The 17,474-nt window shown below is 44.6% G+C and overlaps 1 protein-coding gene across 1 annotated transcript in view; it reads right to left on the bottom strand.

Moving 5' to 3' along the window:
* ADAMTS17 (ADAM metallopeptidase with thrombospondin type 1 motif 17) overlaps positions 1-17,474 on the bottom strand; it is a gene marked incomplete at its 5' end in the record, with an annotated part of 338,230 nt that overhangs the window by 143,415 nt on the left and 177,341 nt on the right. Inside the window, 2 exons of the mRNA XM_046652771.1 lie at positions 11,581-11,731; positions 13,508-13,648. Coding sequence (XP_046508727.1) covers positions 11,581-11,731; positions 13,508-13,648 — 292 coding nt within the window. The remainder of the gene's footprint in view (positions 1-11,580; positions 11,732-13,507; positions 13,649-17,474) is intronic.

Below are 17,474 nucleotides of genomic sequence, written 5' to 3'. Positions count from 1 at the left end.
CTGGATGAAAAAGCTACTAATCCACATTTTCCACACATACTACTGTTTTTGAAGCCTTCCCCTAGGCTGGCAGGCCAGCCCCACTTCTGGAAGGTTCCCTGAGCTCTGGGTTTGGTCACTCCTTCCATGCTCCTGAAGGCTATGGAGACCATCACCTGACTGGGGCCACCTGGGGTGGGTGCTGCTGGTGAGGGCAAAGCCGGGGCCCCCCGGGCACTCAGCTGGCAATGCGGGGGACAAGAAAGGAAGGATAATACACAACTTGCAAAGTCTGGAGGGCTCTCTGAGGCGGCAGTCTACTGTAAATGTTTAAACACTTCTGGAAAATTGGGGCTATCTGCTGCCAAAGTGCAACAGTTTCGAGAGAGGCTGCAGATGCTGGGCAAGAAGCTGAGACGGAGGCAGGCAAGGCGGCTTTCAACCCGGAGTCCAACCCAACATCCACTGCACAGCCCCATCTGTCTGAGGGGGCAGGCGGGGGCTCCGGCTCGGCTAGCTGCCCACTCCGGCCAGGTACGCTGGCATTAAAGGGCCAGGTTCCATTTAGATCAGCAGTTCCCAAATCAGGCTGAGTCTGAGAATCCCCAGGGAAGCTGTATAAAAAGAAATACCTGAAACCCATCCCTCAGAGATTCTAATGCAGAAGATCTGGAGTGAGGCACAAAAATGTCTAACATGCTTTGGAGGAGATTCTAATGACCCGCTAGGTTTAGAAACAACCAACATCAGAGAAAAGAATATTGCTGTCCCAAGGTGGAATTCTGACACCCTGAGCGTCCTGGACGTTACAGGGATCTCTAGCCATTAAGATGCCCACGATAATCTCTGTGGGACTTGGGAAATGACACAAAGAGGCTTTCCAGCCTGGGGACTGGGGCTGTGCCAAGAGAGAGATATTGGATGTTGGAGAGCAATTCCTGAGGGTTACAGGCTCCCAAAGTGCCAGGAGGAATGGCAAGGACAGCACAGGGAAAGATGCAGAAAAGGACCAGCCAACGAGACTGTCAGCTAAATACCGTCTCCTCTACCGCTGGCTCCAGGAAAGGAGTTGATGGTAAAAAATGATACTAGCTCACATTTATGGAGTGCCTACTACATGCTAAGTGCTCTATTTCAAGTGGTACTTAACCCTCATAGCAATCCTATGTTGTATAGGTAGATTTTTCCCATTTTGCAGATTAAAAACTGAGGCATAAAGAAACTATGTAACATGCTCAAGAGGCAGAGGCAGGACAGGAGCCTGGGCAGCATGACTGGAAAGCCAATCTTCCTAACCACTGTGTGACATGGACAGCACCTCCACGCTGTACTAAAGGCCAAGAAAATTAAATAGGAAAGAGCAAAGGAGAAAACACTAGGTAGAAAAGAACGCATAAGACCCTCTAACACCTACTATCATTCTAGACACTGTTGCCTTCCTGAAACAATTGGCTTACAGCTTATGTGCTCAATACTAAAAAAAAATAGTATAATATGCACATCTCAGTCCACTAGGAATGCCATGGCATGAAAGCACACTCTTGCTCAAGGTAACAAACCAGCCCGGTGTGCATCACGTCCCAGCACCACCTTCCTTTCCACGTGGGGCAGTCACGCACGGGCTATGGAGCAATGATGGCGGAATGAGTTGTGGAGAAGCAGGTAGGGTAAAGGGATGGGTGGTCATTACACAGCACCTTTCAAGTGAGAATCTCTAGGAATCAGGGTGATGAGGCGGGACAGATAAACATCTCTTTCATGTTGGAAAGGGGTGGGGGCTTTGTGAGGCCTGACTGCTGTCAGAATGTTGCCCTAACTCCCCACTTCATGCTCCTGTCTCCAGTCGCAATGCCATACTCCTCCTTTCAGCTGACAACACCTACTCTCCGCCTTCTCACCCTGTTTCACCTGGCAGCATATCAGAGCTTAAGCAGCTTTAAAGTCTTGTTAAACAGTGACCTTGCTTCGCAGTAACTTTGCTGACGGAGACAGGAGGAACTTGTAATCATAAAAATGATGGATTGGGCTAATTGCATAAAGTTCATTTCCCCTTTCTAATAAATATTTACCATCCAATGTTTATAACTTTTATGTTTGGACTTTCTTAAAATGCTTTATTGAATTGAAAACATCACATTACCATTGGCTAAAAGAGGAGACAGCTTTATTTGCCAATAATTTCTGCAACAAATGCCAGCTATTGATGCCAATTTTTTTTTTTTTTGGTAGTTCATATTTCCATAGACAGCTTTGAGCCTTACAATACCAGCATTCTGTAGACAGACATGAAAGATGCAATGGTGATGGTGTGGGGATCTCCAGATCCCTAGAAATGAAAATGGACTGTATTTTAATTTTTCTTGGTTCTCTGGTATGCAAATGTTTAAGAAAGCAGAAACCTGGTTAATATTGTGTTAGGCTGCTCCCAAAGCAACTGTAGCAATATTTTTCCAAAGTTATTTACCCTATATCTTTGAGTGGGGAAATCCTTCTTAATTTTGATTGGTCTTAAAATGGCTATGGGAGCCAGCCTGGTGGCATAGTGGTTAAGTTCATGTGCTCTGCTTTGGCAGCCTGGGGTTCGCAGGTTTGGATTCCAGGCACAGACCTACATACCACTCATCAAGCCACGCTGTGGCGGCATCCCACATACAAAATACAGGAAGATTGGCACAGGTGTTAGCTGAGGGCCAATCTTCCTCACCAAAAAAAAAAAAAAAAGGGCTATGAATTGTAAGCGCTAAAAGAAGAACATACACGGAAGTCCAGTTAGAAGGAGCTTCTGTATTTGAAATTCCATCTAAAGAAGGATAGGACATGGCAAGCCAGCACTTCCTGCCGGGAGCAGATGCTGGCCTGCCACTGCCTAGCACTGAGCACGTGGTGGAGCCTATGAACCCCCTTCTCAGAGTGATATCTGTCAATGCATAATTATAAACTACATAAGGCTACACAAGAAACAATTTAAACACAATTCAAAATACAAAAATAAATACGAATTTGTAATACAGTAAATATGTGTTTCTTTGTCAACACATTACATCACAAGCTCTGGCCCTGGGTCTAGCAACCTCTGCAATTTTGAAGTAGTGGTGAGTATAGATGATATTGTGAGATATCAGCTACAATAGTCATGCAGTATGAGAACGTCTCTGATTCCCAATCACGTGACAGTCGTGGGTACTGCTAAGACTGCTGTGGCTTATTGCCGACATCCATAATTGAAGGAAATACTTATTTCAGTTACAGGTTGGAGAGAAATAAAGATGTAATCTCTGTCCCATCCCTGTTCACAAATCCTCTGAACTCTCTCCACGGACCCTAGTTAAGGCCCCCAGCTTTTGTACAGTAACAAAGATGTGTCCATGAGAAACTTGATCCCCTGAGACCAGGGGCCTCTGCCTCCTCCCAGGGGTGAGCTTTTGTTCCTCTGAAGAGGCAGCAACAAAATGAAAACTCTGCCCACCAGTAGTCACGGTAGTTAGTATTTTTCTCAAAATAGAATCTAGCCAGTTTCTTTCCTTCTTATTTGTATGGCCTGTATTCCAGAAAAAGAAAATGTTCAAGTCCTCAGCACCAATGTGTTTTGTGGTTTTATTCCCTTGGCTGTGTCTAACCTCTGTTACATTTCATTATTATTTTCCTTTCTGTAATAAGCTTAAAGTTCTAGAAACTTTTAAGACAGAAAGATTCACATGCACATGCACACACACACACCCCACTTGCCTCATTAATGTTTAGATGCTTTTCCGAGCTGCCCCTGAAGGCTCTGCACAGGGACGGCAGCTGACGGGCCGCCAGGGGAGTTCTCAGCATCAGCACACTCACTGGGGGTGGTCCAGGACTTGGGGACACGGACGGTGCTCCCAGTTTCCATGCATGAATGTGGTTTTTAAGAGAAGAGATTCCTCCCGATTTTTGGAGTTTTAATGCCTTCATGATATTCATTCCCCTAAAACTCCTGGCTAGGAGTGTTTTTCTTTCTTTTTTTACGGTATCTAGTAAGTAGTTGGGTTTTTTTTTTTTTTTCTGTTAAAAGGGGCCAAATGTGATTTGGACAATTTTGTTGAAAATTCTGCATCACAGTTCCCTCTGAAATAGCTGGAGACACCTTGAGATGTCATGACATCACTGGTGTGATTATTGCTGTGAAGAACTGGACAACTGGTGCTGTCCATTTGGGGATACGGGTTGGGTATGGGGGCTTCAAGAAGACCCACACTTAAATGGAACATGTCACAGACTCTAATGAAATGTAGACTGCACCAGTTTCTTAGCAGAATGGAGTATAAATGACTAATATGCATTTACAATCCATCCTTAAATAATCTATTTCTAACATGCTCAAGGGATCACAGGGGTAAGCAATGTATGATCCCATTTTATTTCCATTGTTGGCTTATTAGCCATAACTCTGTAGTGCTGTTTATTGGTTGACTTACAGTTGATATTATACATCTTTAACTTATGACAGTCTGTCTTTATATAAAATTATTCCACCTCATATGTAGTATAAAAACCTTATAATAGCACACTCCCACTTCTCCTTTTCCGGCCTTTGTGTGAATATCATGCACTTTACTTTTACATGTGTTATAAACTCTGCATTACTGTATTAGTTTCCTATGGCAAACCTTAAGAGTTTCTTATTGCTGCTGTAACAAATTATCATGGCCTTAGTGGCTTAAAATAACACAAACTGATTCTCTTACACAGTTCTGGAAGTGAGAAGTCCAAAACCATTCCTACTAGGCTGAAGTCAGGATGTCAGCAGGGCCGGTTCCTCCTGGAGGCTCTCAGAGGAGACTCTGTTTCCCTGGCCTTTGCAGCTTCTACAGGCTACCTGCATTCCTCGGCTCACGGCCCCTTCCTTGCATCACTCCAACTTCTTGCTTCTATTGTCACATCTCCTATAGCCATTCTGATCTCCCGCCTCCCTCTTAGTAAGGACCCCTTTGACTGCATAAGGCTCATGCAGATGCTCCAGGAAATAACTCCATCTCAAAATCCTTAACTTAGTCACACCTGTAAAGACCCTTTTGCTGTATAAGGTAAAGCTCACAGGTTCAGGGAATTAAGACATTACCATCTATCACAACTATATTCTTATTTTTTTTTAAATAGTTGGTTAAATGGTCAATGATCTTTTGAAGACATTTGAGTATATCTAAATATATCATATATTTACCCATGTAGTTACTACTTCCAGGGCTCTTCATTCAGTTGTGCAGATCCATATTTCCATCTATTATCATCTTTCTGCTTGAAAGACTTTAATATTTCTTATAGCATGGGTCTGCTGGGGATGAATTTTTTCAGCCTTTGTGTAACAGAAAAACTCCATGCCACCTTCAGCTTTGAAAGAGATTTTTGCTGGGTGTAGGATTCTAGCTTTTTTTCTTTCAGTACTTTATGCATTTATTTTTTTTTTTTTTTGAGGAAGATTAGCCCTGAGCTAACATCTGTGGCCAATCCTCCTCTTTTTGCTGATGAAGACTGGCCCTGAGCTAACATCCGTGCCCATCTTTGTCTACTTTATATGTGGGACGCCTGCCACAGCATGGCATGCCAAGAGGTGCCATGTCCACACCCGGGATCCGAACTGGCAAACCCTGGGCCACGGAAGCAGAACGTGCAAACTTAACCGCTGCGCCACTGGCCAGCTCCCTCTTTCAGCACTTTAAAGATGCTGCCCCACTGTCTTGTCACTTGCGTTGTTTCTAATGAGAAATATGCTGTCATTTTTACCTTTGTTTATCTGTACATAACTTGTCTTTTTTCCTTTGGCTCTTTCACGATTTTCTCTTTATCACTACTTTTAAGCAATTTAACTATAATGGGTGTTGGTCTAGATTTCTTCATGTTTCTTGTCCTTGGGGTTCACTGAGATTCTTGGATCTGTGAGCTTATAGTTTTCATCAAATTTAGAAAATCTTCAGCCATTATTTCTTCCAATCTTATTTCTGTCCCCCCTCTCTCTCATGTCCTTCACAGGCATCAATTAAATATATAGTAAGCCACTTGAAGTCCCACAGCTCACTGATACTGTGTTCTCTTTGTTTTTAGTCTTTTTTGTGTGTTTCATTTTGGATAGTTTCAATTGTTTTGCCTTCAATTTTACCAATCGTCTCTTCTGCAATCTCTAATTTGCCAGCAATCTCATGCAGGGTATCCTTCATTTCAGACATTGTAGTTTTCACTTCTAGAAGTTCTATTAGTATCTTTTTTTCTTCTACTTTCTTGAACCTGGAATATTGTTATAATTAATGCCCTTGTCTACTGATTCTATCATTTTTACCATTTCTAGGTCAATTCTGATTGATTGATTTTTTTCCCTCTTTATGGATGTATTTTCCTGCTCCTCTAAAGGCCTGGTAATTATTTATTTATTTATTTTTGGTGAGGAAGATTGGCCCTGAGCTAACATCTGTACCAATCTTCCTCTGTTTTGTATGTGGGATGCTGCCATAGCATAGCTTGATGAACAGTGTGTAGGTTCACACCCGAGTTCTGAACCTGTGAACGCTGGGCTGCTGAAGTGAAGTGTGTGAACTTAACTGCTATGCCACCAGGTCGGCCCCAAAGGCCTCGTAATTTTTGATTTGATGCCAGACATCGTGAACTTCATTTTATTAGCTACTGAATAATTTTCTATTTCTATAAATATTTCTGAGCTTTGTTCTAGGACTTGGTTAAGTTACTTGGAAACTGCTTGACCCTCGTAGATTTTGCTTTTACACTTTATTAGGTGGGACCAGATCAGCATTTAGTGTAGGGCTGATTTTGCCACACTACTGATGCAACACCCTTCTGTGGACTCTACCTGATGCCCAGGTGAGCTCCAGAGATTGTTCCCTCTAGCACTTCCAGATGGTTCTTTTCCTGGCCTTGGGTAATTTTCTTATACACATGCATTGCTCAGTACTAAGCTGAATATCCATGGCGGACCCTGTGCAGATTTGGGAGGTTCTCTCTTTGTAAAGCTCCTTCCTCTATACTCTGCTCTGTGGATTCTAGCTGCCTCAGCCTCCCTATACTCCCAGATGTTTCCTCAGCTCAGGAGGACTGCTTCTTCACAGTTCTCCCTCCCTGTGCCACAGCCTGGAGACTGTCCAGGCAGTAAGCCAGGACAGTCAGAGGGCTCACCTCGTTTGTTTCACATCTCTCAAGGATCACAGTTCCTCACTGCTTGGTGTCCAATGTCTTGAAAATCATTGTTTCATATATTTTATCTGGTTTCTTAGTTGCTTCAGGTGGGAAGGTAAATCTGCTCCCAGTTACTCCATCTTGACCAAAGGCAGAAGTCAGGAATTTAAAGTAAGAAATTTAAAGGCAACATTGGGACCATCCATGATCATTTCATTACATGATACCCATTTCAATCCTCAAGGGCATTAAAGAATAATAATGGTTATAAAGGCCAATTTGGCATTGAATTAAAAGACCTCTGTGATTGGTTCTGGATATCTCCAGGTGCCTAAAGAGTACAGGTTTTTCATAATGCTTAATTTTTCACAGCCCCAAGGAGTTCAATAAAGAGAAATGCTGACTCTAGAGATACACACAGATAGATTAGTTCTGTACTCCCACAGATGGAAATCATTGTTATCCAGAAAGGTAATACAGTAAACATGTATCAGCTCACATGATTGGGTGCTGACTCTGTGACACACCCAGTTCTCAGTAGCTGTGTATTAACTCACCAGGAGCCTCAGATTTTACCTGTGAGGACACTAATGCACAGAGAAAGAGACATGGCACCAGGAAGCAGCCTGCATTCACTGACTACTAGATTCACTGTGCTGCCCTGAATGGTTTCTTGTCCTGGGAGGAAGCCATGGAAAGGTTTGTATGGACCCCTGAAAGATATCTGACAGAGTCTTACATGTACGCTGGTGAACCAGATGGAGAAATGTGAACTCAGGCTTAGACAGTCAATACATTATGTGGGGAGGTCTCTATGGGTCTCTTCCCTGACTCTGAGCTCGTCCACAGCTTCATCAGCAGTTAGGTGAAACCACATAAGAGCCTAACAAACTTGCTGTTGGACTCATGACTGAATCCCAGAACAACACTGACTTACTGAGCACCTACTACGTGCCAGGCACCAGCCAAGGCAGCTGGAAAACACTAGTGAACAAAAGCAAGAATTCCTGCCCTTGAAGGGTTTATAATCGAGACAAAGGAGATTAGCAAAACAATGGTCATAATAAAGAAATGAATTAGGTCACTTGTTAAAAGATGGTAAGTTTATGAAAGCAGAGCTTTCCCTGGGTGTTACAAGAGTGGGCGGAGGAGGGTTACCAGATTGAAATTTTAAATAGAGTGGTCCAGGTAGGCCTCCTTGAGAAGGCGACGTCTGAAAAAACAAAAACAAAAAACTCAAAACAGATGAGGGACTTAGTCACGTGAATAACTGAGAGCAGAGCGTCCAGGCAGAGGAAACAGCCAGCATTAAGCCGGATGCGTCCCTGCCAGGAGTAGGCCTGATGGGCCAGTATACCTGGAACAGAGTAGGTGAAGGGGAGCACAGAAGGGGATGAGGACCAGGGCGAGGAGGGAGGGGACTCATAGCAGCACCAGTGAGTCTGTGTTACAGGGAAGAAGAAAGAACTTCTAACTATAACTTCTAACTATATACTCCTGCTATACTGCACATCAACTGAAACATAGGCTTACAAAGGCACATAATGAGCAAAATGATGACAAAGTGAGCCCTAGAATTCCGCAGTGTGGCACCACCTTAGTTGGGGTTAGCTTTGGATGACGTGTCCCAGGCCTAGGGCAGCACTCTCCAAGTCCTTGGTTCTCAAGGGACAGCTGGCATTCTGCCTTTCGTCATCTCCAGCACGGCCTCTTTTGCAGTAGTATGACATTCTCCAGTGTGAAAAGTTACTGCCATCTGTTAGATTTGTGCTGAAGGACGCCAACACCAGCCTGGCAAGCAGGACGATTACCAGCAACTAGTTGAGGCTGGTGGTCATCTAGTCAGGCTTGCAAACAGGCACTCCCTCCCTCCTCACTAAGAAATCACTCCTGCTATGCATTGGGAAGGAAAATGCCAATTTTATTTTATTACTGGTGAAATTCTCAAGAAAAAGGCAAGCAGAAAAATACATTTTGTGGTTCCTAGTGAGCAGCAGGAATAAATGTTGAGTTTCATTGTAACCTACACAATGGGAAGATCTTACTTTAGATTTGTATTTTGAGCTTCTAGGGAGAAAGGAGTGACATAGCTGAACTGATCATTACTTCTTGACCTCTCATTGTTCTCTTCAGACAAAAAGATGCTAACGAAGGAAAATAAAATACCAGGTCACACTCTCCCCTTTCATTTCACTGAAAGACCACAGCCTTTTCTCCCTCAGAAGCAGACACACCTGGGCTTGGTCTCTAGCCCACCCCTTTCTGGCTGAGTGACCCTGGCCCATTATCTAACCTCTCTTAGCCTCTCTTTTCTCATCTGTTAAATGGGGTTCAAAGCCCCTGATCTGAGGGTTGCAGACAGGGTTTCGTGTGACAGCATGGAGAGAGTCCAGCCTGGGAGATCGTGAGTCCCCAGTATATACACCTCCCTCCTTCTCTCTCTCCTCACCCAACTGGTGTGCAATCGCCTGGCTCCTAGAAGGCAAAAATGGCTGTGGCTCTCAGGGAGCAGGGAGTCTCTGCCAAGCTCCCACCCTACTCAATCCTGCCCCTGGTAGGGCCAGCTCAGCCCGGCCTGCAACATCCCACCAGCCCTGGATGAGACTCCACAGTGGATAGAGTGGCCACTCCATGTCCACTGATTTAGCTGGGTGCTTCCCTCTTCTCTATCCTGGGTGCTCTGGACACTTCTGCTCTTCCTGAGTGTCCTCCTCTAGGGTTCCATCCACTTGGATCTTGTGCTGTCATCACACCATCAAAGGACCCTCTGAAATCTGCCCTCTCCTATGGCTCTGTGCCATCATGCACTTTAAGGGACTAAAGGCTGGGACAGGTAAACAGGACGCCTTTGGCTAGTATACGGTACATATATGAATGAGAGCCTGAATGGTCAAGGCTTATGGTGAGCACCAGGCACCAAGGCAGGTTGCTGGGGATGGTCGAGTCCTGGGACCCATCATATCACCCCACGGAGGTGTCCTTCAACCCCACTGCTGCTGGGAAGAAGGCACAAGGCTTCCAGGGTGTGAAGTAGGAAAGACCTTCCCATTCCAAGGCCTGGAAGGGACCCTTGCTGGCACACTCCCCAGGGTAATGGGAGAGGAGGGTTCAGGACAACGTAGTGGCTAAACATCCTTTGGGGAAACAGCAGGAGGTGCTAGCCTGGTTTTGGGGTGCTTCCCTTTTCCACACCCTAAACAATAGCAGGCAGCGCCCCACCTGCAGGTTCCACCCTGATTTCCCCAATCAACTCACACATAGGCAGGAAGCACTCAAGAGGCAGCATCTCGCCGCCGGGAGTGCAGGCTGATCTGTTCTGCTGGCTGGGAGCCCGGGGTTTCATTCTGGAGAGACAGTCCCTGGTGTACTTGTCTGCCTCAGAGTTGCTCCCACCCTGAGTTCTTGCTCTGGGAACGCGCCCAGCCCTCCAGGCCACTCCCTGGGGCTAGATGCTGTCATGAGCTCCAGCACTCGGACAGCCTCCCTCAGGCTGACGGCCGCCGGGTGGCTCCTGAGTCCCACGTAACCCAGCTGGTTCTCCTGCTCTGTCGTGTCCCAGGATGGTGCAGGCTTTGCTCCTCTACCTGAGCCAACTGCCAACGGCTGGCTGGACTACAGGCTGCTCTGGTCTTCCCCTGGGGCCACGGCATAGAGACTCCCCTGCCCCAGGTCCTGGTATGTCCCTGTTGGCACCTCCACCCAAACAAGTGGCCAAGCCATGGGCTTACTGTCTGCAGCATGGTGAGAAAGTGTGCTCTCTGGAGTGAACTTGATCAAATCCTTGCTCTGCTGTCTACTAACCAAGCCACCTGAATGACTGCTTAACCTCTGAGGCTCAGTGTTAACATCCAGGCCCTAGGGAGAGTAGCCAAGGGAGTCTGTGGTGAGGGTTAATTGGGATCACGCACGTTAGCAGCTTTAGGAGCAAACAGAGGCTGAGTAAATGGTAACATTTTAATGGTGCTGTTAACACTATTATCATATAATCAATCTACTACTTATTAAATGTCCTCAATCTGATACTCTCCAGAGTTCAGCTGTTTTTAGCTCTCTCTCATATATGCGAAGGGTTTGATATCAGGCGACATTACATCACTTTCAAGAAGGACGGGTTGATTTTCTTTTCCCTAGTGTGCTAAATTTTTCATGTTAAAATATTAGGCTACTAAAAAAAGAAAGAAAGAAATACCTTTCGATTCAAAAACAAAACATTAGACTACTGGTGTCAGTAGCAACTCTGAAGAAAACCACCTATGTGTGTATATGTATACATGTGTGTACATGTGTGGATCTCTATGAGTGCACCTGTGCAGATGCCCATGAAGGTGTATGTATATGCATGGCTGTGTATGTGGATGTGTGTGTATATATGTGTGTGGATGTAGTGTGAATACTTGTGTCCTCCAACAGAAGCCAGATGCTCCTTCCTGAGCCAGCCCTCCCGTGGCTGCTTACCTCCATGTTTCTGCAGAAGGTGGCATTGGTGCCAAACAGGATCTGGCACTGCTCGTTGGCGCTATAGTGCATGCCTGGCAGCTTGTGAGGGAGGCGCACCGCGTGCTGGCTCCTGGGGTCTGTGACCAGCAAACAGGTGCTGACTTTCGACCTGAAACAGCCAAGAGACAAGTAGACTTGCAAATGTACTTCCCAGGTTTTTGTTTTGACTTGCCAGTCACTGAGAAGGATGCACCTCCAAATTATTTATGGGAAGATGACCCAGGCACCGGACACTGGACTGTGCTCTTTCTTTCTTTTTGCTCTTTTTCCACATGGCCAAGTGTAGAAGGCAACGAGCGCTTGGCAACTAGGAAAAGGCCTGGGTCTAACACTCATGAGGCTCATTTACTTTTCTCGGGGAGTCTGTGAACTTTCTTGGATGAAAATACTTTTGAAATGGATTCCTATTATATTTTCCTAGAATATGGCTTTGAGGAAAAGTTACTAAGAATAAAGAACAAACATGAGTTAGTGTTTTTTTGTTTTGTTTTAAATAAAAACCAAGTGCTTATTTCTAACTCTGAAGATTCTCTTGGAGGGCCTGTGAGGTCGTGGAAGCTGGTGGGTCTGGGGGTCTCACCTGACTATACCCTCTGCCATCCTTGAAAGCCGGCCAGTGGCACACTCTGTAAAGAACTGTAGGATTTCAACCAGGATGGGGATGTTCAGAGATGCTGAGAACATCTCTGGAAAACTGCAGTGGGGGCTGTAAAGCTGTGCTTCCATGAGGAGGTTAAAGACTTGAATGCTTTTATTTTTAATTCCTAAAACAAGGCAAATGGTAATAAAAAAGAAAGCCCAGCCTCTTGCCAAGATTCTTGAAGAAAAGAACTACACACATGGAAGTACATACAGGCTGACGCTGGTCCACCTCTCTTGGGCTCAGACACACACCTTAACAAAGGCAGTGGGATCGGCACTGTGTCTATGAGCAAATGAAAACACCCTGCCTCGTTTCACTGACCATTCTGTGTAAAATGAAACAGTGTCGAGTGGCTTACCATATTTCATTACGATTCTGTGAGAACAAGTATTCAGTAGGACATAGGCTATATTAAAACTAACGAGCTCATTTTTAAGCCTCATGTACCGTTTAAACAATGTCCCCATCCACAGGAAACATCATGAAGAAGACCCGGGATGAGGACAGAAGCCAGAGCGATGCCTTTGTTGCTCCACCCTGAATTCACTGGGCACTTGAATGTGTTATTGGACTGTGAAGCTCCATGTGCAGGTGAGACACTCACTCCCTTCCATCTCTGTGAGGTGTAGAGATTAATACCACTAAGGAGTGAAGCAATCAGGGTGTGCCAGGCAAATCTGTAAGTCTACCCCTGAGGTCATGACACTAAGGGAATTACATTGCACATGAGCACAGACTCTGACAAAGGTCTGAAATCAGGTGGCCAATTCTTCCACAGAAATTTGAGAATGGAATGATGCAGACTCATTCTAGAAAGAAAGTGGCAGTGAGATAAACCCATCCCATCCCCACACATGGGGGAGGTGAGCAAGCCCTCCTCCCCAGAAAATATACTCCTTATCAAGGGAAGCAGCCTGAGCACTGAGAGAGTGCCCTGTCCTATAGCAGCCAAGGAGTGCTCCTAAGGTGGTGTCCACGCACAGTTAAAATACTGCAGAGAACGAAATGGGATTCTTTTTAAGACCTGATTACCGTGTTGATATTTCAGTCAATCAATCATTTATGATCAGCAGTGGGGTGCCCAGCATCATACCATACGCACACCTGGGAGGAAGCTTTGACGAGCTGAGAATTCTAAAAGAGATTCATTTCTCCTTCCCACACTTGCTGAAACTCCAATTTTTGTGTCTTTTGGAAGTACTTTGTATTATACTGATTGTATAGAATAACTGAAGGACTTACTTGAGGAAGTTTTCAAGGTCATCTCGACTGCAGGAGGACCAAGAGAGGTCGCTGGGGTTCCGGCCTTTCACCCACTCTCCTGACATGATGTGGGACCTGCCGGCGCAGGATGAGTGGTCATCATCGTGGTTCATCCCCAAGCTGCCCGAGGGAAAAGAAAAGGAGAGAGGGACAGTTATGCTACAAGGCTTCTCATCCCCAGTTCCAGGTTCCAGCATACTATGCTAACTTAAATCAAGTCTTAAATACAAAAGGTGACAGATGTCCTCTGCTACTCTCACAGAGCAGACCAACAGTCATGAGCTTAGAGAAATAGGGAGGGTGATGATTTGCTTACTTAATGAATGAAGATTGATAGTGCAAACAGATGCTAAGCTTTTGCTAAATAAATGAATAATAAATGAATGAACAAATTATATTAACTGTGATATTATAGTTCTTAAATTGTAAGTTTCTGATTAGACTTGCTTTTCAACACTAAAATATCCCAATGCTAATGATGTAAGTGTTTTGCTGCCTTAAAGAGAAGTCACTATGCAAAGGGGTAGTGAGAACCATCCAAGACTTTGACTTATAGAATATTATAGGTGCAAATCCTCAAATTAATGAAAAGTTTGTCTTGTCTGTCTTTTACATCATTACACCTGGGTCCACCACAATCATACCTGTCACCTTCCCTGCCCAATAGTACCTAACAGACACCAGGATGCCTGTCTAGACAGGGGTGACTGAATACACCTTACAAGCTGAACAATGGTCTTAGCTTACACACGCGCTGTCACTGGGGTAACCCGATACACAAAACACACAAGATCCGATGGCCCACAGTCTGCTGACCTGTGATTTCCAGGGGAGATACTTGCTGTGCTTAAGAATGACCATTCTTTGTTAACAAGCCCAGTGGAAAAAGACATGCTCTTTTGTTAATTAAAAATACTTATTAGAGGTTTCCCAAGTGCCAGGTAATGGACTAGAAAGAGAAGATATAATGGTGCATAATACGCCGTCCCTGACCTCAAATCTGCCAGCCTGGAAGAGGAGACGACACAAACGGAGATCATCATAAAAAGAGGTGCCAAATACTTCCCTGGAGCCACATTTTTCTGATTTTCCTCATAGTCCTCATGGTCTCTAACTTCCATCATTCCCCTACTCACTGCTTAATCCTGGTGTCTCCCCGAGAGAGGCGCCCGCTGTGTCCTTGCTCCGCACACCCTCCAGGCCACTCCACGCTCCTGCCTACAGAGACACTCCCTCACCACCTCAGGGGGAGTCAGATCAGCCAAAGCTACCCCTGTCCTTTGTAAGATACACTGCCTGGCACTCCTGGCACTCGTGCTCTTGAATCTTTGGGCCGGCAAGGCCCTCTCCCATCACCCACACGTCTGTGCTCCTATGAGCTGAGGGTACGCTTAACAAGGGTTAATTGTAGTTATTCTCAAATTTACTTATGTCAGTAATACCTGTTATTTCAATTAATATGTGTGGTTACATGTTGTGTTAACCAATGAAATATGAGAACAAAAGTAAACTTTTTTTCATGAAAACTAACTTAGCCAGTAGCTAAAACAGACTGCAGCCAACTTGGGTGTGGGCAAGACAACTGTAAAAGATGAGGGGAAAAAATCACAAAAATGTGCCCCAGACTGCCTCACAAAGGTCTTCTATGTTCTACCCAATCTAAAAAAAAAAAAGAACCTGGACTGCAAACTCATTGCATGATAGTTGCGGTTTGTGTGCAGAAGGTAATGTGGAAGTCCACTTGGCAGACACGCACCCTCAAAGAAAAGGTTTTCATCCCCTACCACAAAACTGGTGAAAAAATTAACATTTTCACAGCTTAAGTTAAAACAAAATGTTTAAGGCTCTTAAGTATAATTTCTTCATGTTTCTCCACTTGAACCAATTTTTTGATTAACTGGTCAATTGGCCAACTACTATCCTCTCAGAAAAGAGCACTTCTGCAGTGCCCCCTACATGTTGATGGCCACATGTTCCCTCAGTCCAGACCTCTACTAAACTTTCCCCTAAAAAATACTCTCCCTCTGGATTTCCCCTGGGCTCCTACAACTCACCAGGTTCCCTCAGGGCAGCTTTCTATCCCAGCTTCTCTGCTAGAGACTGGCACAGAGCAAGCACTCTGTAAATATTTATCAAATGGATTATCTATTTAATACTGGGAAAGCACCAAAAAATTGAAGAATGCATACCCATAAATATGTGTCCTAATTCTAGCGCAGCGGCAACTGGCTCAACAGAACAATGAAAACCACTTCTGGTTAGATTCAGTCTTGTTCTCCTGCCAAGATATTGGGTATCCATCCAATTAGAGTTAAATGAAGAACCAAGAAATTATCAGATCAATCTGACCAATGAGAATAATTTAGATATATTGCCAATGGTTACTTCCTTAAATAAAATGAGTCCCATTTCTAGTGCCATTACTCAACTTATTACTTTTTTTCCTCCTTGTTTTATCTATCTATATCTATAGCTATCCATAGTTATCTACCCGTCCACCTTTCTCTCTTGCTCACTTTCTGTTTTATGTTGACTTTTAAAATAACTAACTGGTTGGGGCTGGCCCCGTGGCCCAGTGGTTAAGTTCGCGCGCTCCGCTGCAGGCGGCCCAGTGTTTCGTTGGTTTGAATCCTGGGCGCGGACATGGCACTGCTCATCAAACCACGCTGAAGCGGCGTCCCACATGCCACAACTAGAAGGACCCACAACAAAGAATATACAACTATGTACCGGGGGGCTTTGGGGAGAAAAAGGAAAAAAAAAAAAAAAAAAAAGAACTAACTGGTTTTTCGAGTGCATTTGGCAAAAGATGTTAAAATTTACCCTAAATTTGAGTTAGGGTTTGATATCTTTAAACAAAACTGGTAACAGAGTTTTCAAATGGGTAGATCTTCTGAAAATTCTGATGGATTTCAGTGAACTCTGCTAAACGTGTAGTGGTTGCAGAAATAAAACGTCTCATTAAACAAGTGGCCCCATTCCATCTCTAACGACAAGGTGTAAGCAGAGCACGTGGACTAGTTCAACCTGCTTTATCGTCGACCTTGGGGAACGCAGTCCTACGGAGAATCAACACATGAACCCATTTTCGTCTAGCTTTGTGCTTTTACAAGCCGCCTGCCATCATCCCAGGCTGGAATCTCCTGAGCAGCCACCAGATGGGTTTTTCAAAACAAGGATGTTGTCTGGAAAAGCACAATCAGAGGAGATCCAAACCCTGGCAGAATGGCCTCGCCACGTATGGAGGAATGTTTCAGTTGTGACTGCTTCCAAGTTTTCTCCGGTGGTCAAGTTGGTTGTAAAATGAAAGAGCCTCCTTCGCCCACACTGCCAGACTCTGCTGGCCAGAGAACTTGGTCTCTCAGGAGACAAAACTATGTTTAAAACAGTGCTCAGAAAAGCTGCCTGCACTGTCGACAACTGCGTGCCCACACGGCATGTTATGTTTCACTCTGCGGGCCCCAGAGAAGGACTTCCCTAAGGAATGTTCCAGTCAGCAAGATCAGCCAAGAGAGGGATTCTTGGGTTTCTGGAGCTTGTCTCTAATACAGATCATGCTTGATCTGGTTTAAAATGTTCAAATGCTAACTAAGTGCCTCATAAATTTACAGTTTGATGAACTAGTACTGGGCTAGGAGTCTTGCTTGATATTTGAGGTCTACATAAACTACTGCTTAGGCTATTTTTACTTTAAAATTAAAGATTACTTGACTGAAAAATTGATGTTATTTTAGTTTTATGTCCCAGGGCATCTATTACTTCTGGCAACATCATATTTAACAAAAACGAGTAGCGTTAAGCGTACACAGTAATTTTAACTTAAAGTGACTGCAGGATTAAGAACACAGACGGGCCTCATGTCACATGTGGCACAGATTTATCAGACACAATAACACAATGGCCATGAGTTGATTTTATCTTAAAACAAACAGCACGTTGCTTCTGT

The sequence above is a fragment of the Equus quagga genome, chromosome 2, assembly GCF_021613505.1.
Source record: "Equus quagga isolate Etosha38 chromosome 2, UCLA_HA_Equagga_1.0, whole genome shotgun sequence".
Taxonomy (NCBI): Eukaryota; Metazoa; Chordata; class Mammalia; order Perissodactyla; family Equidae; genus Equus; species Equus quagga.
The sequence above is the reverse complement of the archived record's forward strand: the minus strand, read 5'-3'. Positions and strand labels throughout refer to the sequence as shown.